At 40.3% G+C, this 22,318-nt stretch overlaps 2 protein-coding genes across 2 annotated transcripts; both read right to left on the reverse strand.

The window, feature by feature from the left end:
- Positions 1–1,433: 1,433 nt before the first annotated feature.
- On the reverse strand, positions 1,434–5,725 carry cnih4 (cornichon family AMPA receptor auxiliary protein 4). Its single transcript, XM_033981137.2, has 5 exons — positions 5,641–5,725; positions 3,959–4,027; positions 3,755–3,867; positions 3,179–3,319; positions 1,434–1,554 (listed from the first exon to the last, which is right to left on the reverse strand). The coding sequence occupies exons 1-5, from the start codon at positions 5,707–5,709 to the stop codon at positions 1,527–1,529; spliced, it is 420 nt and encodes a 139-aa protein (XP_033837028.1). The 5' UTR covers positions 5,710–5,725; the 3' UTR covers positions 1,434–1,526.
- Positions 5,726–7,670: 1,945 nt separating this feature from the next.
- LOC117384341 (cytochrome b5 reductase 4) lies at positions 7,671–22,095 on the reverse strand. The gene is made up of 15 exons (XM_033981642.2): positions 21,618–22,095; positions 19,069–19,222; positions 17,805–17,905; positions 17,643–17,724; positions 17,474–17,558; positions 16,052–16,109; positions 15,891–15,984; positions 15,700–15,732; positions 14,233–14,355; positions 11,359–11,499; positions 11,148–11,291; positions 10,488–10,638; positions 10,256–10,342; positions 9,070–9,231; positions 7,671–7,760 (listed from the first exon to the last, which is right to left on the reverse strand). The coding sequence occupies exons 1-15, from the start codon at positions 21,705–21,707 to the stop codon at positions 7,706–7,708; spliced, it is 1,560 nt and encodes a 519-aa protein (XP_033837533.1). The 5' UTR covers positions 21,708–22,095; the 3' UTR covers positions 7,671–7,705.
- Positions 22,096–22,318: the final 223 nt, after the last annotated feature.

Consider the following 22,318-nt stretch of genomic DNA (forward strand, 5'->3'; position numbering starts at 1 on the left):
TTATTAGTCTGTTACATCTACAAAGATCAAAACGCTCTGTTCCACCTTGTGATGTCATCAAGTGGTAGTTTTCATGTTAACTCCTCCTCCTTTGACCTTTAGTTCAGTCGAGATAAGAGACAACTCCAGGACTGAAATGATCCAAATGATTCTATAAATGAAGGTGTGTGGAGTTTAAAAACACAGTGGAGCACTTCCTGTATCACCACATGATGACATCACAAGGTGGAACACAGTGTTTTCAGTTTGAGAGAAGAACTCAGCCTAAATCTGCAGGTTTGTGTGTTAAACATGTGAATGAAACAAAACACAACTCCAGGTCTGTGTGTGACGAGGAAACATTAGATCAGATCAGAGTCGTGAAACATGGACCTTTAAACTAAAGTGATTATCAGATATGTGCTAATTAATGAACTTGAAACATAAGAGCCATTACCAAAAAAACAAAACAAAAAGAAACACATGTGGTCTTTAGTTAATCTCATAGATAATTGGCCTCCATAAAACAATTTTACTGTTGTAAGTCAGTGGAAAAAAAACAAAACCAGACCCAGACCATTCAAAACTCTGGAGTTTGTTTCCATTGTACATTATTAAAGGTGCATTATGTAACTTTTGTAGTGTAGGCTTCTTTTCTCGATGGATGTCCTTACTTTGCCTGGAATGTTCCACAGTATGGCATTAAATCAATCTATTTCCATTGAGAATTAGCAACAAAAGCAAAGGTAATGGTTCAATAAATGCAAGATATTTGTTTAAAGGCGACATGACTCTGTTCTGATCTGTTCTCATGTTTCCTCGTCTCACACAGACCTGGAGTTGTGTTTTGTTTCATTCTCACATCTTTAGGCTGAGTTCTTCTCTCAAACTGAAAACACTCTGTTCCACCTTGTGATGTCATCATGTGGAAGTGCTCCACTGTGTTTTTAAACTCCACACACCTTCATTTATAGAATCATTTGGATCATTTCAGTCCTGGAGTTGTCTCTTATCTCGACTGAACTAAAGGTAAAAGGAGCTGTTCACTTGAAAACCAGACTAATAATAAAGTGACTCAAACATGTGAGAATGAAACAAACTCCAGGTCTGTTTTTGAGGAGGGAACAGTGTTAGAACATGGATTAAAGATCATAAGAGTCCATTTTGTGTGACGCAGGAACATACCAGGATATACAATAAAATGTCCATGGAGATAAGCAGGTGTTGGAAAAGTTACATACTGCACTTTTAATGATGAATAGATGATGCAGACAAGTGGTTCTCAAATACTTACATCATATCTAAAGCTACGAGAGGCAGTATGGCACATATTTTTATACAACTGAACATTTTTGGACAATTTAGATGTTTTTTGTGTCTTTTCTTGCCCCAGAGCCAGTGTTTGAGAACCAGTCCTCTGTGTGATGTACAGAGTGGATGTTTGCAAATAAATGCATGAGTCTCTTCAGCTCAGCCGTTCACAGGCTGCAGTTTGAGAGAAAAAGAACCCAGGCGTTTGAACCTGATTTGATTTGGCGTTTGGATCCTCAGTCGTTGATGAGCGCGAGAATCATGCTGTAAGAGAGAGAGAGAGACACTACGTCAAATGAAAGTACGGGTTTTTATGGTTAAAATTTGGCTTTTATTTTATGGTTTCAAAATAAAAGCCAAAGTTAAATCTGTCAACTGGACCAAAAGTTGTAGGAGTGAAGACGTTTCGCTGCTCATCCAAGACGCTTCTTCAACTTCCCAGAACTGAAGCGACTTTTACGATGGATCAGACCTGGACGACTGAGGAATTACACAGCTGTCAAACCTGTTACTAACACTAACAGGAGCGACCTCGGGGAAAGAAGGACCTGATTTGTCTGTTATTAATGTTCATATCTTGATTTACAGACACAATAGTGAAATAAAAACCCCAGGATCATGTAGAGGGTTAATACGAACATTTAAGACCAGAATGAGTCTGAAGCAGCAGAGACAGAGAGAGGAGACAGTTTTTACACAGAGAGTGAAATAGAGCCAGAGTCGATGGAGCAGGAAGTGCACCCATGATCACTTCCTGTTTGAGGCGGCTAACAGGTTAGCTATGTGCATTTATAAATACAGTCTATGGCTTTTACACTTTGAAACTAAACTTTAAATCCTCTTCAGGCTTGTGTTTGATGAGGGAACAAGAAGAACATGGGAGGAAGCTCCAAAAAGTTGATTTTGCATAATAACCCCTCATTTACTCTGACAAGACTGAACATGTTTATCAGATAAATGTTTCAGTTGTCTGTAGATTTTAAAAAACACAGCATTCTGCAGGAGAAATTCAGGATGAAGCTGGAAACTACTGTTCAACTAAAGTGATTCTTTAAACAATACACAAGGCCGAGTGATGCTTTAGCTTCACACACTGTAGTCCTGGGTCCAGTCCTGGGTCCAGTCCTGGGTCCAGTCCTGGGTCCAGTCCTGGGTCCAGTCCTGGGTCCAGTCCTGGGTCCAGTCCTGGGTCCAGTCCTGGGTCCAGTCCTGGGTCCAGTCCTGGGTCCAGTGCTTTGTTTTCAGATTTTGAGTCTAAAAAAGCTTCAAATGTGGTGATTTTGATAAAGAATTTTGAATTCAAGAAGTTTGTTCAACAGAAACAACTGAATCCATTGTTTTTTTTCTATCTGTTTTTATTTGTATATTTTAGTTTTGTTCAAATTCTGATCGTGTTAAAAAATAAACCCTCAGTCTTTTTAAAAAGTCTCCCACAATAATAACAATACTTTTACTTTTCAGCCCAGTTCATAAATGTAGTGGAGTAGAAAGTACAGATACTGCTCTCAAGTGTAATCAAGTAAAAGTAAAAAGTACACACTGTAAAATGACTTAAGTACACGTTTTATGTATCAGTACTTTACTACTTTTTCTCAGAATCTTCATTGAAATGAAGAGTAATCCCTGAACAGGCTGCTCCAAATCTAAAGGCAGAAGTTGGCGGAGCTGAACGAGGTCAATAGTTTAAACCGTTAAGTGTTTACTGTTTGTACTTTCTCCCTCGCGCTCTCTGTCCTCCCTCTCTCTGTCCTTCATGTCTTCTCTCCTCTCCCTGTCCTCCCTGTCCTCTCCCCGCTGTAGTGTCTGTCCTCTCCCTGTCCTCCACGTCCTCTCCCTGTCCTCTCTCCGTCCTCTCCGTCCTCTCCCCGCTGTAGTGTCTCTGCTCTACCTGTACAAGTAGATGAAGAAGCAGAGCAGATGGTAGCCCAGTTTGATCATGGCTTCCTTCATGTGAGACTTGAGCTGTCCGCGGTTGTGGATCTCAGTCGGGTCAAAAACTCCCATATTCCCCAGCGGCACCTTCACGTACCTGCACACACACATACACACACACCCCCACACACACACGCACACACACACACATTTGGTTAATTAAAAAAAAAATCTAAAACTTTCTCCCGTCAAAGTAAACTGAATTAGTAATATTAAGAAAGTTAAATTTGTGAGTCTAGTCCCCACCCTAGTCCCTGATAACTTTATAAATAAACTAAAAAACACACATTGTTTTATCAGAGCCAGCTCAGTAGATTTAGTCACACTCCTGTGTGTTGAGAACTTATAGCTGTACGTAACGCTAAAGATGTTACGATGTTTGTTCACAGCTATTCTAAAATCCTTCAGTTATTCATTATTAAAAGAAGCTCAATTTGGAGCTCGAAGGCAGCTCTGTGATAACTGGAGAGCATTAGAAGCATTTGAGAGCAGAACAGAGCAGTTATATTTGTGATTTTAAATGAGATTTTACCTGTAAATATTCCAGACGGCGACAGGGAAGTTGAGCAGAAAAATGAACCAGTGCAGAGACACGAGCATCAGCATCGTGGAGAGACACTGGCCGATCATCTCTGGGATCACCCACTGAAACACAACAGGAAACATGAAGAATCAGGACCACACACAATAGTAAAGGAGGATTAGACTGTAGAGAACTGGGCAGGATTTGACTCACTTTGTTGAGTTTGGAGCAGCAGGCTCTTGCATTGATATAATCACATTCGAGATCCGACAAAGTTATGATCTAAATATGTGGTTAAGGACACATAAATATTTGGGAAAACGCTGCAATGATCTGATATTGTGTGTTTAGTTCAGAGTGGACACCTTTTGTTGTTCTTGCATCATCTGTTTATGTGTTTATGTAACTGCTGTTGTTTGGACACAAGTTCATGTGAAGGTTCCATTGGTCAGTTACTGGTCTCTTTTGGAAACTGGCTCTAGTGAGTTGAGACTGCTGTAGTTTGGCTCCTGTTTTGGACATGGTTTACGGCCTACATTCTATCTTGTGTTCAGAAAATAAACAACCAGGAGGAAAGAAGAAATGTGTGGGTGTGTCTGGAATAAGACCTCAAAATTATTATAATAATCTCACAGAAAACAACTATGGAAACAGAAGTACTAGTGTCTCCATAAGTGTGAAGACTGTGATAACTGTCCAATCCCTCCACGTAATCTCCTTTTGCCGTTTAACAAAATAGTAAGTTAATAATTGATTCAGACATCACTGATCGATTAATTAACTGAACGATTACAGCCCTGGCTAGAATGTTGATGTCATTGGAAGAAGGTAAACTACACGCAGCCAGTAAGAGCTAAAGTACTCCCAATAAAACAATAAAAACATCAATGTACACTGACAAGAGTTAATACAAATTACTTAACCTTAACCACCTACTTCATGAATGAAATCATTGTGAAAAGTAGTGATTTGACAAGAACCAAGCAAATCTCATTTAAAACTGATAATATTTATAAACATCCAGAAATTACCAACGATGATAATAAACATTTAAACTAAATAAATGTCTTCACTGATCTGTTCTAATGTTGTTTCCTCGTCAAAAACAGACCTTGGGTTGTGTTTTGTTTCATTCACTTTTAACACACAAACCCTGCAGATTTAGGCTGAGTTCTTCTCTCACATTGAAAACGCTCTGTTCCACCTCGTGATGTCATCATGTGGTGATACAGGAAGTGCTCCACTGTGTTTTTAAACTCCACACACACACACTCTAGAATTATTTGGATCATTTCAGGCCTTAAATAGCCACTTATCTCTACTGAACTAAAGGTAAAAGGAGCTGTTCACTTGAAAACTACCACTTGATGACATCACAAGGTGGAACAGAGCATTTTGATCTTTGTAGATGTTACAGACTAATAATAAAGTGTGAGTCAAACATGTGAATGAAACAAAACACAACTCCAGGTCTGTTTTTGAGGAAGAAACAGCATCAGAACATGGATTAAAGCTACAACAGTCCATCCTGCGCAGGGTGTGACTTTTAAAAACAAGAGGGTTTTCGTTTTCAAATTCACACTTTACTAAAGTCATGATCGCTGTCAACCCGCGTTTACACATTTATTGTTTTGCTTGAGGACTTCAAACTTTCTATTTATCCGTATCGATGATTAACTTAGTTTTAAACCTAAACTTTGACAGTATTTGACCGCGCCTTGTCGTAAGTTGCTGCAGTTTAAACCAGAGCCGTTAACACCCGGCGGCTAGTGCTAACGCAGCTAGCCCCGGATGCTAATTTCTGTCAAAAACAAAGGAATTAAAGCTGGTAATGACACAAACTTGACGCTGAATAGTTATCACAAATCAGATACACCATCGCACGAAAAGGATACGAAATAAACTGCGAGGAAAATGAGCGCACAGCAGTCCACCAGGGACAGAATGAACACGGCCGCCTCCATGTTTGGGACCGGGCTTCTTCTATGGCCGCTGCTCTTGGGTTTGGTGTAAACTGAGGATTAAGGGGGTGTGGCGCCCTCCACTGGACTGAAGAGGGAATGACCAGATTTTAAGTTCGATTTCCATTCTATCCTCGCATACAAACAAACAAAAAAAAAAGCAAAACCACTGATAAAATATACTTGTTTTAGATTGTAATTAATTGATTTGTCCAAAAATTATTCCCGGATTGTTTTATTGATTTTAGTAATTAGCAATAAACACCTCTAGATTCAAGATTCTAATTGGATTCCAGGCAAAAACCACTGCACTTGTCCCCATTATTATTGTAACAATACATAAAATAAAATGATAGCAGTAGTCATCCATCCATCCATCCATCCATTTTCTTCCGCTTATCCGGGGCCGGGTCGTGGGGGCAGCAGTCTAAGCAGGGACTCCCAGACTTCCCTCACCCCGGACACGTCCTCCAGCTCCTCCGGTGGGACCCCAAGGCGTTCCCAGGCCAGCCGAGAGACATAGTCCCTCCAGCGTGTCCTGGGTCTTCCCCGGGGCCTCCTCCCGGTGGGACATGCCCAGAACACCTCCCTAGGGAGGCGTCCAGGAGGCATCCTGAGCAGTCATAGTAATTGTAATAATAGTATGTCTCATGTTATGAATAGACTTTAAAGCTGCTCTGCTTAATAACATCTACAGCTTTTTACCACCTAAAAAACATGTAAAAAATCTAAGGTAAACTGTCAAAACCAGACTTAGACTTATCCTGCATTTGTCTCCAGTAAGTTAGACTACTGTAAAGTCCTGCTCACTGGCCTCTCCAAACGAGCTTTTAATGTTCATTCTATGATTAATTATGTTTTGATTTGTGTAACATTAATGTCTTTCTTATTCTGTAAAGCTCTTTGAATTACTTTGTGGACCAGTTGTGCTGTACAAATAAACTTGCCCTGCCTTGATTCTTTGTCACATTATGATTGTCGTGTGACTGAGTGTATTCTGCTTGTGCTGAATTACGCTGCCTCTTGCCCAGGTGGTCATTACAAATAAGGTGTTCTTAATTAACTTACCTGGTAAAATATTGAATAAATAAAATAAATACATAAAACAGATATTAATATTTATGCATATATTTGTGTGAGAAACAAACGTGACCGCCATGGATGCTGTCAGGAAAATAAAACCTATGAAAATATAAAAGGCATTTATCGAGCTGTGGCTTTATTGACCCATACAATGCAAAGGAATGGAGCGAACTGAAAACAGTTTGCATAAAGACCCCTAGATATAATTATTGGGCCTTCTACACACTCGCCAACAGAACCACGGTCAGGCCACGCATACCTCACTGACCAATGTTCCTCACTTACACAAATATATGAATAAAAATATAAATAAAAATAATAATACAAAAATTTATACAATTATTATCATTATAATACAGGGAGGTGTTCCAGGGCATTTCCCACTGGGAGGAAGCCCCAGAGAAGGCCCAGGACACGCTGGACGGACTATGTCTCTCTGACCTGGGAACGCCTTGGGGTCCCACCGGAGGAGCTGGAGGAAGTGTCTGGGGTGGGAAGTCCGGGAGTTTTGGCCGAGACCGCTGCCCCAGCGACCCAGTCCCAGATATGTGGAAGAAAATGGATGGAATAATATAAAAATAATAGTTATAAAATGCATCACAATTACACATGTATAAAAAACACTACAATAACTTGAAAGGAAAGAATCTGACATTTCAAACAGAACATAACGTTTTAATTGACAGCAGCGTTCTCCAATTAAATAAATGCATACACAAAACAATATGTAAAAGTGCAGAGCAGACATCTTGTTGAATATTGTTGCATATAGTGACAGATCTGTATAAATGCCCAGGTTTACGGCGTCCATGATGGCAGTGTGTCCAGTTCAGTGTTTTCGCTCCGTGCATAGAAATATATAAAGTTTTTTCAGAGTTTTAAATAAATCTTGTCTCATTGTAGGCACGTCTTTAGCTCAGCCCTGGAAGGTGTGTAGCTCTTGTTCATCAAAGCCCAACTGCTTCAGCAAACTGCAAAGAAACAGGAAAAGTTCATATCAGGCAAAAAGATGAGCAGTATGAACGGTGTATGAATGAATAAAGACATACTAAGTAACTTTTCTGGTGGAGGGCCTGTCAGGGCTTGTCTCCATGGAGATGTTATTGCCTTGACTTAAATGTTCAACAGTATTGAATTAAACTTATCTATTCATGGAGACAAGAGGGTAACACCACAAGGCCAAATTACAGGTCTGGTCTCTAGTCACTGAAAGTTAGGTTAGGTGTCATATTGGACCCTTCACTTAACTTTAAAAATCACATTAAAAAGACCTATAATGTCTTGTAGTTTAACATTGCAAACTTTCGACATATAAGGAACGCGTTATCACTAGAAGCTGCAAAGTTTTACTTTGATGCCATGATCATATCTCATATTTTATATTGCATATCATCATGGTCTCAGACTAACCTAACAGCTCTAAAATCTCTTAGATCTTTACATAATCAGGCCCTGAAAATTCTGGATAAAAAGCCAAGGCGTTACCATCATTAACATGTTTTAGAAAAATATAAAATGCTAAGTTTTGACAACTTGATCAGGTACTCTGATATCCGTCTGGTCCATAAAGTTTTACATGACGCCGCCCCACCTCCTCTTAAGACCTACATCCAGCCTCGCTCTTACAAGTAGAGTGTTAAGGTCTGTGTCTAGAGGCGACTGCAATGTTCCTAAAAAAAGTCTGCCCTGTATCAATCAGCCTTTTCCTATAAAGCATCAAGGAATGGAATGGGCTTCAATCTAAAGAACATGACTGATTTTTACAGCTTTTCACAGGCCATCAAAAATTGGATTCTGGAGCACCAAACATGCTCACACTAACAATACCAGACGGATATTTTGCCATCATATTACCCTTGTGGGTATCACCTGATGGCCCCCAGATTACCAAACCAATACCGTTACATTACATTGCACATTGCACTTTTAACTTTGACGGGTATTTTGCCATCAGATGTACATTACATTACACTACATTACACATTGCACTTTTAACTTATAAATATTTATTTTATTGTATATTTGTATATTGTAAAGTTGTTTTGTGTGTGTGTTGTCTCCCCTTCCCAGGACGACAGATGGAAATTAGCTATGAGCTACAATATGGTACAAACATATCTGCCACTGTGCTTAATGTGACTGTACACTGTCCTAATAAACCAAAAAATGAAATGAGAAACATACGTCTGATTTAACACAAGCCAGTGGTATCCAATTAATTTATTTATAAATAAAACCATATTATTCACTTTGCTGAATGCTAAACACACGCATACGTACCCTACAGTGATGTCAGTGAATGCGTTGGGGCCACAGACGCAGGCGAAGCTTTTAGACTCATCTGGTTTGGAGACTTTTTCTTTGAGCAAAGCCTCGTTTACTCTGCCTCTTGCTCCACTCCAGCTCTCACTCGGCTCTGATAAGATGTACTCCACTTCAAACCTGAAAAATAAATGGTCACATTTTTCTATAGCGCTTTTCCACCTTCAAGGCACTCAAAGCGCTTTACAACAAGGAACCACTCACCCATTCACACACACATTCATACATCAGTGTACGCAGACACTGAGGGCGAGGTGGGTTAAGTGTCTTGCCCAAGGACACAACGACAGCATTCATCTGTGTGAGGGCTAGAATCGCACCGCCAACCTACGGATCAGTGGATCTGACCGCTCAACCAATGATGTTTTATGTCGAAAGTGGGATTTGAACCGCCAACCATCAGATCAGTGGACAAACACTCGCCCTATATACACCCTAAATACATCATAATGCAATTACTGTTAAAACACGAGGTGCTGTAGACTTAGTTTTGACATGGGTTGGTCCCGGTTACGACCCGGTTACGACTGTTATGACCTGATTATGTGCTTTAAACTCTTGTGGGGTGTTTCTAGTTTTCAGTGCTCAGTATGTGTCTGCTGGTCATAATATTACACTACCAAAAATATAGAGTTATAGAGTTTGATTTTAGACTTCATCACAAACAGCCACACCATGAAATGAATAATCCAGGTATTATTAGTAAATTTATTTAAACTACTCAAATCATGTATACTCCTGTAGACCTGGGACTAGCCCTGGGCAAACTACGGCCTGGGGGCTAGACACGGCCCTTTGGTTTTATTAATCCGGCCCGCCAAATGTGACCAAATTATATGCTATGTTCACTTAACTGAAATTTAATAAAATGAATGTAGTTAATGCATTTGGAAAACAATTTGTACAATGAGCCTTACATATTCATGCTTTGCTTCATGTTACAGGCCAAATCTCTAATGTTTATATATATATATATATATATATATATATATATATATATATATATATATATATATCCTGGACCCGCCCCTCTGTCAAAGTTTAGAACCCACTGTGGCCCCTGTGTCAAAAAGTTTGCACAGCCCTAGTTCTAGCCCGTGGACCCGGGCCCAGGTGGACCCGGGGTCGGCCTGTACCCCTGTACCTTTTGTTTGTAGCTGCCAATTCGTCCAGTTCACTCCGCCACAAAATGTCTTCTTCTTTTCGATTAAAAAAAAGAAGCTTTGTTTTCCTGCAAGCACATGGAAATACTTGATTTGAACTGATTTCAATTTCCTTTTAACTTGAAAAGTTATGTCAATTTTTGCAGTCCATTATTTCTACAAGCATGACATTTAAAAACAGTATTTCTATCTAAATAATACTTAATCTTGCACCTGATGGTGTCGATGTCCCTCAGTGCTGTGTGAATGAGGCGGGCCATCGGTGTTAAGCCTGTTCCTGCAGCAACGAGGAAGAGGTGAGTGACATCACGAAGGGGGCGGAGACTGAAGCTGCCCTCTGGACCACTCACACTGATGCTGTCACCTAGGAGACACAAAAAAAAAATAATTATGGATTATGTACTGTTAGGCTTAAGGTACTGTTTATATTTGTCTATTTCATGTCACATTTTACATTGCTACCTGTATTTTATCTGGTTCAATAAATCAGTAAACAAATGAAATGTGAAATTTGGCTTTCTGTTATGCTGCACCTTCATTATGGAATGAACTGCAGAGTCCTGGCCATATTAAGATATAAATATTAAGATATTAACCATAAAACAGGTCAAAACAACTGGAATATGACAATTTAATAGCACATTCCATCCAGCACATGGATGTGTTCTGTCTATAGTGTGACATTACCAGGGGTCATGAGGTGCAGGTGTGACATTACCAGGGGTCATGAGGTGCAGGTGTGACATTACCAGGGGTCATGAGGTGCAGGTGTGACATTACCAGGGTTCATGAGGTGCAGGTGTGACATTACCAGGGTTCATGAGGTGCAGGTGTGACATTACCAGGGGTCATGAGGTGCAGGTGTGACATTACCAGGGTTCATGAGGTGCAGGTGTGGTGTGAACAGTCCATCAGGATAGACTTTGATCATGAGGTAGAGGTCTGAGTCTGGAGCTGAGTCCTGAGGGGTCCAGAGGGTCCGGTCTACAGGAGTGTAGGGCCGCACCACTTCTGCGTCTGAGGAGAGGGGACAAAATCATTCATACATCTAACAATCATAATCTGAAGTGTTCACAGCCCTCACCTTCAATGTGAGCTCTGAGGTAGACGTGTTTTCCCACAGGCACCTGCATCATGGTCCCTGGAGGCAGCTGCAGCCTGTAGACCTGTGTGTTGTGGTTCACTTCAGTCCGAGACACCAGGACGCAGTCTCTGTAAAACACAGCTGAAAAAAAATCTTGAATTAAAGGAGGATTTAGTACATTTGTGGCTAGTCCGGGTTTAGTCCGGTTTTAGTCCGGGTTAAAATGTATTTTGGAGTCAGAGATTGGACCAAGTTTAGTCCCGGTTTAGTCCGTGTTAGAATGCCTGATCTCTGAAGCTAAGCGGGATTGGGCCTGGTTAGTACTTGGATCGGAGACCACCTGGAATGGGTGCCATAGAGGGGCAGCAGTGGCTTTCTAGTGTGAATATATGTGTGCGTTTGTTTGTATGTGGTGTTGGTGGTGGTCAGAGGGGCCGATGGCACAGATTGGCAGCCTCGCTTCCATCAGTCTAACCCAGTGGTTCTCAAATAGTGGGGCCCCAGGGGGGCGCGGTGAGATGCCAGGGGGGGCGCGTATGACTCCGGTTATGACACTGTAGATACTGTAGACAGCGCGTACACAGCGCGCACAGCAAAGAACAGGAGAGAGCGAACAGATCGTGACACTTTTGCTAAAGAGACAGTATGGAAAACATTTTAACAGGGATGAAAAGAAAGGCGGATAAAAACGGAGGTAATGAGACGCACCCGAAAAGTAAGACGAGGAAGTCTGATGAAGCGTATGGAGCACTTGGCTTTACCGTGACTCCGGTGGGACACGAGGACAGACCGGTGTCTGCTGTGGCAGTGGACAGTATGAAGCCAAATAAGTTAAGGCGCCTCATTACACTTCAGTCACGCTGATAAGACGCTGGAGTTTTTTCAGCGTAAACATGTCAAATATTAACAACAATCATCCACTTTGTGAATGTCACTTAAACCAGAGAGCACTGTTAGCATCATAAGGTGGCATACCAAATTGCTAAAATACTTGTTTTAATTTGATATTTTGGGGGGGCATTATAGAAAATAATTGAGAAGCACTGGTCTAACCCAAGGCAGCTGTGGCTACAGCGGAAGCTTACCATCAGTGTGGAGTGAATGAATAATGCACAAAGTTGTAAAGTGCTTTGGGTGACTGGAAAGGCACTGTATCCAGTGCATTACTATTATTATTATTGTTATTATTTTGTTAACATTAAGTAAGTCTTAAGTCATCTTAATAATAATAACAACTTTATTTATATAGCACTTCTTGTTTTTGTCTGTAGGCGGCACGGTGGCTCAGTGGCTCATGTCTCACAGCAGAAGGTTTGGTTGATCCCCGGGTCGCCCAGGCCTTTCTGTGTGGAGTTTTTCATGTTTCTCCTCGTGTCTGGATGGGTTTCCTCCGGGTACTCCGGTTTCCCCCATCAACCAAAACATGAACGCCCTTCCAGACAACTGTTGTTGTGATTTTGGGTGTTACAAAAATAAAATGAATTTAATTGAATTCAAAAACTAGTTACAAAGTGCTTCACATCATGTAAATAACTCACATACACACAAACAATAAAACAATTAATGACCTGCAACAATGACACATTTTAAAAATGAAAACATATTTAACATAACATACATTACTACAGAGACAAGAGGACTGGGAGGGCATCTGTGGTACGGCACTAAACTGGTTCAAGTCCTATTTAGAAAACAGGGAGTACTTTGTTGAAATTGGAAAATGTGTCTCATATAAAATGTCCCTGACCTGTGGGGTGCCCCAGGGGTCAGTCCTGGGGCCCCTGTTGTTCAGTCTCTACATGCTGCTGTTAGGACAGTTAATACACAACAATAATGTGTCACACACAACTCTGCAGACGAGTCAGATCTATGTCTCACTGCAGCAGGTGAATATGGACCAGTGGATTCACTGCATCAACAGATCAGTGTGTGGAGGAAAAACAACTTTGTCCAGATAAACTCAGACAAGACTCAAGAGAAACAGAGAGAAAGTGTCACCTCCAGACTCTCTCTCTAAAACCTTCAACTCAGGACAGAAATCTAGAGGTAAAAATGGACTCAGACTTGAACTTTAACAGACACATCAAATCAGTAACATCTGCAGCTTTTTAACATCTTTAAAAAAAAAAAAAAAAAAAGCTTTTTAACATCTAAAAAACATTGCAAAAATTAAAGGTAAACTGTCAAAACCAGACTTAGAGAGACTTATCCTGCATTTGTCTCCAGTAGGTTAGACGACTGGACTAAACATGGAGAATCAGCGTTTCAGTTTTCTGCAGCTAAAACCTGGAACATTCTTCCTGAAGATGTGAGACAGGCCTCTACTTTGACAATGTTTAAATCCAGGCTCAAAACGGTTCTGTTTATCTGTGCATATGACTGAAAGGTTTTTATTCTGCACTCTTCTGTTTTAATGGTAATTTTATGATGATTATTTATGTTTTGATCTGTGATTTTAATGTCTTTCTTATTCTGTAAAGAACTTTGAATTACATTGTGTATGAATTTTGCTATACAAATAAACTTGCCATGCCTTGCCTACAGTAAGCCATTCTACAAAAGTTTTTTTTTTAATTAGATTAAGAACCTATGGCAGTGCGTTCCAGAGCCTGACTGAAAAGCCCCTGGCCCCTCTGGTCAGAAAGTGGAAAAGACATATTTACAAAGCTGTAGTCGTCAAAATGTATGTGTGAATCTTAAAAATTAGTAAGGAATTGAGAGATAGCCAGACAACTGAGTCAGGTTTTGCAATTAAATCCAATCTGCAACTAAAATAGATTTCACAGAGTGCATATTTTAAAAACGTACCAGAGCATTAACCTTAAAGAGATGGATATACATTCTAAAAATACAGGTTGTGTCTTTAAGTCTCACCTCTGTCTTGTTTTCGTACAAATGTGTTGTGTGACTCCAGCGACTGACCAAGACTCGCCCATTTTCCTGCTGTTCGTTTGCGACATATGACCTGGATCTTTCCCACTGAGAAGGCCGTTTGAACTGAGGACAAATATGAAAATATGTGAACACAAGGAGAGTAAAACTGTTATTAACAAGACTAACAAGATTTAAAATTAACTACTGGGTTGGTTCAATGTCTCCATAATAACTGATAATAAATTAATAATACCCATAGCCTATGTAAAGAAGTGAGTGTGACATCACAGCGTTCAGCTCCAAATGAAGCTCATCGAGGCTCGAGCAGGTATAGAGGCTAATTTGAAGCTGAGTTACATATTTAGAATTCTGACCGCAAGTATCATAGCAACCAAAGAGCCAATCCAGAGTGAGGATGTTGAAGGTAACACCCCTTCCAGCCCACACCACTGGATTAACAGGGAGCAAGCGCTTAGCAACGCTGTCAATCAAACCTGTTGCTAACCCTAGCAGGAACGACCTCGGGGAAAGAAGGACCTGATTTGTCTGTTATTAATGTTCATATCTTGATTTACAGACACAATAGTGAAATAAAAACCCCAGGATCATGTAGAGGGTTAATACGAACATTTAAGACCAACATGACGACTCTGAAGCAGCAGAGACAGAGAGAGGGGATCACTTCCTGTTTGTAACGTGGCGGCTGCAGATTAGCCATGTCCATTTATATCAGTGCTTCTCAATTATTTTCTATCATGCCCCCCCTATAAAGAAGAAAAATTTTTGCCCCCCCCCCCCCAAAAAAAAAAATTAAATAAATGAAATGATATAATGAAATTTAATTAAATATCAAATAAAATTTAAATTAAATAAATATCAAAATAATACGTTAAAATTAAATAAATATCAAATTAAAACAAGTAATTTAGCAATTTGGTACACCACCTTACATGATGCTCAGTGCTGCTGCTTTAAGTGACATTTATAAAGCGGAATGATTGTTGTTAATATTTGGCACGTTTACGCTGAAAAAACTCCAGCGTCTTATCAGCGTGACTGAGGTGTAATGAGGCGTCTTAACTTATTTGGCTTCATACTGTCCACTGCCACAGCAGACACCGGTCTGTCCTCGTGTCCCACTGGAGTCACGGTGAAGCCAAGCGCTAAATACTCTTCATCAGACTCCTCCTCGTCTTATTTTTCGTGTGACTTTACCTCCGTCTATATCCGCCTTTCTTTTCATCCCTGTTAAAATGTTTTCCATAGTGTCTCTTTAGCAAAAGTGTTTCTTGTTCACTGTCCTGTGTCACGATCTGTTCGCTCTCTCCTGCTCTTTGCTGCGTACACGCTGCGTACAGCGTGTACAGTACTAGTGTCATACGCGGAGTCATACGCGCCCCCCACGGCATCTCACCACGGCGCCCCACTATTTGAGAACCACTGATTTATATAAACAGTCTATCATACCTGAAACATTTTCTTCCATTTCCTCCGTGAGTCCTGAGAAAACAGAAGTGACATTAAAATGAATGTAACCAAAAAGGAAATAAAAAAATGTAATATTCATAATCAGAGCTCAAAGTTTATAAGAGACAGATTTCCACCCTGTATTCTCATAATATCTATATCTGATTATCTATAAGGTAAAATAAACTCACTTAAATGAATCATATAGGACATTTTGTGTAGAAGAACCTCGATTCGTAACACACCATCCCGAAGATCGACAACTGTGCAGCCTGAACTGGGGATCTGGAAACAACAACATTTATTTTTGTACAAATGAACAAATAAACAAATAAACAGTTTTGTGTGTCACCTTTCTTTTAGCATAAACAACAAGATGAACTGTGGAGTCTGTCTGGAACCAGTCGTACCTGAAGCAAACACAGATAAAATAATATGATTTAATGCATTTTAAAGACATTTTGTGCTTGTGTCTGATATTAAGTTATAATCTATGACATCTGTGGATCATTATGTTGCATTTTAGACATTTTAAAATCACAAAACGGCTACGCAACACTTCTGCATCCTATGTGTATCACTGATTAAGAAAATAAAATTGGAGAACAAAGTACAGAGCAGTGGGTGTGGACTGGAGGAAGGGGGTAGATCAGAGCAATGACGTGTTGAATACAGGAGAAAAAGATGCACGAATCACTCTAAATACAACTGTGAGAGGGTAAATGAGACAGAGCACGCGCCTGGCAAGCTCACTGTTAGCACCACTACTTCCTGTCCAGTTTTATCTCGGAGTCATGCTAAAAAACTGATATTTGTGTCTCAATGTTAACGCTAAGGCTAATTTTGAGGCACAATAAACATGAAAACATTGCCACAAACTAAAGTATTCTACATAAAAAAAATAATTGGGTAGTTTTTATTTGAATAATTTGAATTTTAATAGGTTGTTTCTTTTATGTTTTCTGATTTTAATACAAGTGCTCGCTTTTAGACACAGTGAGTCTATTATAACAAGGTTAAAAGCTCTAAAAAGTCAGTATTGCGGAATACGTCTCATTAACTGCCCAATTTGAGTAGTGTGAAGTGAGGTTTAGTTTAGTTTATTTGTTTATCCACCAGGAACAATGTAAATAAGCAACAAAACCTAACATGACTTAAACAAAAGACTTATTATGTTTGTAACAGGTTTTAGCAAAATTGTTCATTTCTACTTACAGTCCCTCGACAGGCTGACGTCAGAAATGGTGTACAAGCCCCGACGTGTAAGGTGAACATAAAAACACGAGCTAACACAGTGTACAAGTATGTTTATATTAATCTAATGACTCATCCAGTCAACCCAATATGTAAAATCATTATCCAGCTGCTGCATTCAAGGCATTTAAGGCAAATGTGTCATGAGGATTACTTCATGGTCATCACAAACTACTTCAGCTTCAGTTATTGAATAGAACATGAGCTATTCACTGTGTAGTTGATTGAAGAGTATTTAATAAGTGTAATAAAAAATGTGGTCCTTACATGTTCTGTGTTTTTAAAACTATATCAGTATAAACAGGCCCGTCCACAGAGGGGGCCGGGGGTAAGAAGCCTCACATGGGCCTTTAATTTAAATAAACAGGATGCAGGTCAAATTCTGGGCCTCTAAAAGTCTGAGGCCCGAGACGACAGACCCCTTTAGCCCCCTACCCCCCTAAGAGTTTTTTGTGGGACTGCTTCATAATCGCACTATAACTTTTTTTGTGATATCAAATTATAATCTTATTTTACTCACCGTGGTCGGCCATCTTTCTCTGGGGGTGGAGCGACTGTGGTAAGTGGGACGAGGGTGGTTGGTGCAGGAGGAGGGGAGATGACAGCTGTAAAGAAAATCATAATAATAAAACCAAATAGTGAACAGACATAACTGGAACCACAGATGCACTCAGGTCATGTCTAAATACCATTGTTTGTGATAGGCTTTGTGGACATCCTTCCCACCAGACACTCTTTTAACATGGACTCATAGTTCACCCAGCGATGAACCTGGACACAAACATCAGTAAAAACATGATATATTTTGAGTACTAGGTATTATAGGGTTATTTGATATTATGGAGACTTGCCTGGTCAAACAGGTCTGTGCCGTCGATGCCTGCGGCCCTCATCAGCTCCTCGTCTCCTCCAGGGTGGAAGTCCATGTACGGAGTGACGTTATAGACTAAACCTGAAGAAAGAGAAAGTCTAAATCTTTAAAATACAGTGATCCTTCGTTTATCTCGGGGGTGACGTTCTAAAAATAACCCACAATAGGCAAAATCTGAAGTATCATCTTTATTTTTTACATTACTCTCTATGTTTTTGTCTGTAAAACCCCTCACCACACACTTTATACATTTTCTCACATTTCTCTCTCGTTTAAACTCTCTCAAAGTTCAAACCTTCGTAGGCGTCTTTGTCGGTGCAGAACGTTTCATCGACATTGTGGGTTTTGTCGGGGAGAAAACAAATTGCAAACGTACAGCACTTCAGAGTCACACTGAGATCCAACGTTTATGTAAATTTGTCTGAACACATTCTGTACTGGACAGGAGACACGGCACGGAGGAGACTGATGGACAATGGTCTACAGTCCAACAGCCAATCAGGACGCACGACACAATGGTCTACAGTCCAACAGCCAATCAGGACGCATGACACAATGGTCTACAGTCCAACAGCCAATCAGGACGCACGACACAATGGTCTACAGTCCAACAGCCAATCAGGACGCACGACACAATGGTCTACAGTCCAACAGCCAATCAGGACGCACGACACAATGGTCTACAGTCCAACAGCCAATCAGGACGCACGACACAATGGTCTACAGACCAACAGTCAATCAGGACGCACGACACAATGCACGCTCATACACTGGAAAAAAAGCATGCAAAACTGCAGAAAAAAACATGAAACAGCGAGACCGCAAAAGGTGAACCGCGATATACCGAGGGACAACTGTAACTAATTGGATTTGTTGTATTTTTTTATGATATATATAATATCGTTTCTTCTCGTTGAGCCTCTGAAGTTGTATTTGGACTGATTCATGTTTGAGTTTAATCTTTAATCCACTATTTTCAAATGCCATTTTACCGATCTGCCCCCATTTAACCTCCACCACCTGTCCACCTAGTCACTAATACAAATGTTCCAGTTCAATGTGTGAATTCACCTTTTGGATATTTAATGTCAAAGTACAATGTAATAGACTCTCTGGGAGTACTAGAATCTGAAAACCACCAAAAGAGAGTAGAAGCTGAGTTTTTGTTTACATTTTGTCTATCCTTTACTCTTATCCCCCACCACCTCTCTCTACCTCCCTCTGCTCCGCTCAGATAAGCTCACCTCTGATGCACGTCCAGCAGTCCTCTCTCGTGTTGTGCATCTGTAGTTCCTCTGGAGTCACTTCTATGAGCCTTCCTCTCAAACCTGTCAGATCTTTGCCACTCTTCGCAAATCGGATCCAGTCCATCAAACTGTGACCCGGCTTCAGAGCAACCTGGAAGAAAAACATATACAGAAAGAAAAAGAGTTTGTTAATAGATTTGGTTCATTCTATGTCATAACCATAGACTGTATAAAGCAGCGGACTGAGTAAGTGTGATGTCACCACAGCGCTCGGCTCCAGACAGATGAAGCTCATCGAGGTTAGAGCAGGTATAGGGGTGAATTTGGAACAGAGTTCTACAATTACAATTCCGACCGCAAGTATCATAGCAATCAAAGAGCCAATCCAGAGTGAGGCTGTTGAAGGTAACGCCCCTTCCTGCTTGTAGCGCTGGATTAGCATGGAGCGAGTGCTTAGCAACGCCGTCAATCAAATCAAATCAATCAATCAAATCTCAAACACTAGCAGGAGCGGCCTCGAGGATCATGTAGAGTGGGTTAATATGAACATTTAAGAACAAACAGAAGAGTCTGACAGCAGCAGTTACAGAGAGAGGGGTGACAATATTTCAATGTAAAGTGAACTGGAGCCAGATTCAATGGAGCAGGAAGTGCGCCCATGATCACTTCCTGTTTGGAATGTGGCGACTAGCACGTTAGCTATGTCCAGTCATATTTACAGTCCATGATCATAACAAGGTCTACATCAAGATTATCTGTTAATTGATTTTCATTATTATTTAGCGCAGGGCTGTCCAAACTACGGCCCAGGGGCCAAATGCGGCCCTCGGACCAATTTTTGTTGGCCCTCATGCCTCTTCTTAAACTGGCCCAACTGATCAGGAAGTATTTTTTAGTACAAATTGAAGAGATTCTACCTCTATAACCTGAATAACATCACACTGCATTGTGACACAGACCTAAAAATAATCTTCCAAGTCTTACCAAACGTACAATGTCTCTCTCAAACCTGTGTAAAATGCACCGTTTGACTGTATCGACACTGGTCTGTGACCCTCCGCTTCAAATATGTTTCAGTATTGATATATGTTTCCCTTGATGAAAAAAGTTTGGACACCCCTGATTTAGGGGAGCGAGTGTGTGTGCATTTGTGTTTAGCTGTATGTTGTTTATAGAATAGTATTTGAACAATGCAACCCAAGGTAATACGTTTTTAATTTATTTTTTGGTCAAAGTACCATACCATATAATTTTAGAAGCAAAATTAACTAGCATAGTAGCATGTAGCTACTATAGCTATGGCTATATAGCATGTCTATAAAGCTAAAAACTAGTCACTGTGTCCAAATATGAAAATCAGCTCAGAATTGTCCCTGTACCTGCTCCAGCCTCAATGAGCTTCATTTGGAGCTGAAGCTGTGGTGATGTCACACTCACTCAGTCACTTCTTTATACAGGCTACGATCTCTAGTTTAAATAAGTGCTTTTTGTCTTGTCTGTTTATGCCACTCTTAATTTAATGATTCTAAAATCTGCTTTCATAAACCTGGTCACAGACTAAAGGAATGGTTGTGTATAAGGGTTTTCATCAGGGGTGTAGCACCAAATTCTGGGCCCTTGTGACTTCACTAGTTTCAAAGTGAGCAAAACTGGAGGGCAGGTGACAAACTATGGTAGAATTTTATGTTTAAATTGACAAAATGCAGCTTTTTAGTTTTAGTTTATGGTTAATATCTGTGTAATGACTGAGCCTAACCAGATAGAAGGAAAACCAGTTAACAAAGTCTCCTCTGTCAGCCCAAAACAACTGCAAGAGAATTAGTTTTAGTATACAAAATTGTTGCATAATAATGATAATAATAATAATTATAATACTACTACTATTATTATTATTTATTATTATTATCAGTAGATTAATATAGCATGTTTCTGGACCCAAAACCAAACAAAAATATGAGTTTGATGAACATAAGTTCTGGAGAGTTAGTTCAGTATTGGTTTAAGATTCAAACATTAGTGTGAGTTTAAGTCATGGCAGTATAGAGCATTTATAACAAGTTTTTGGCTAATTTCATACAGTTTTGGGTCTTTTTGACCCCTTTACCTCACACCCTCCACGGTCAGGCTCAGTGGCACCTTGTTCCTCCTGGGTTTTGGTTCTTTTTGACCTCACTCACCTTGTTCCTCCTGGGTTTTGGTTCTTTTTGACCTCATTCACCTTGTTCCTCCTGGGTTTTGGTTCTTTTTGACCTCATTCACCTTGTTCCTCCTGGGTTTTGGTTCTTTTTGACCTCACTCACCTTGTTCCTCCTGGGTTTTGGTTCTTTTTGACCTCATTCACCTTGTTCCTCCTGGGTTTTGGTTCTTTTTGACCTCATTCACCTTGTTCCTCCTGGGTTTTGGTTCTTTTTGACCTCACTCACCTTGTTCCTCCTGGGTTTTGGTTCTTTTTGACCTCATTCACCTTGTTCCTCCTGGGTTTTGGTTCTTTTTGACCTCACTCACCTTGTTCCTCCTGGGTTTTGGTTCTTTTTGACCTCACTCACCTTGTTCCTCCCGGGACCGGTCGATCCTCCCGGGGAAACCCGCTGCTGGGAGCTCGGAGCCGGGAAACACTGGGTCGGGATATTCAACATGTTGTGGACGTTTCTAAAACACCTCCAATTCCGAATAAAATCTGTCAAAACAAACTGTAAATGAGCATGAATCCTCAGACTAAACTGCAGTCTTCATCGTGTCTTCCTGGTTCCAGATCTTTGTGTTATTTCGTGAGGCATGTTTGTCTAAACTGCAGTGTGGTTAGCTCCACGGCTAAGCTAACAAGACATCACCACGGAACGCCTTTATTTTCATTTAACAACGGTCTACAAAGTGTCAGTCGGGTTTTCTGTCTTAAATACACGACAGCAGTAGTTACACAGCAGTAACAGCGCGCATAGCTTCAGTTTTGAGGAGTAATTCCGGACGCTTCACACTTCTGTAAAAACTACAAACGGATCACGTGAGGTGACGTACGGGTCACGTGAGGTGACGTACGAGTTGCCAGATCAAGTAAAATAGTTTTCCGCGTATTGTCGTTTTTTTTTTTTTTTTTTTTTTTTTTTTTTTTTTACAGTGGTTACAGAACACGGAATACCTGTAATAAATGTATTTTGGAAAGCTGTTTTACTTTGAGCATTTAAATGATTGTGTAAAATGCAGAACTGGATTAAAAAAAGCTTTATGTCTGTTTCACTGTTTGTTCTAC

Source organism: Periophthalmus magnuspinnatus, chromosome 16, assembly GCF_009829125.3.
Source record: "Periophthalmus magnuspinnatus isolate fPerMag1 chromosome 16, fPerMag1.2.pri, whole genome shotgun sequence".
Classification (NCBI taxonomy): Eukaryota; Metazoa; Chordata; class Actinopteri; order Gobiiformes; family Gobiidae; genus Periophthalmus; species Periophthalmus magnuspinnatus.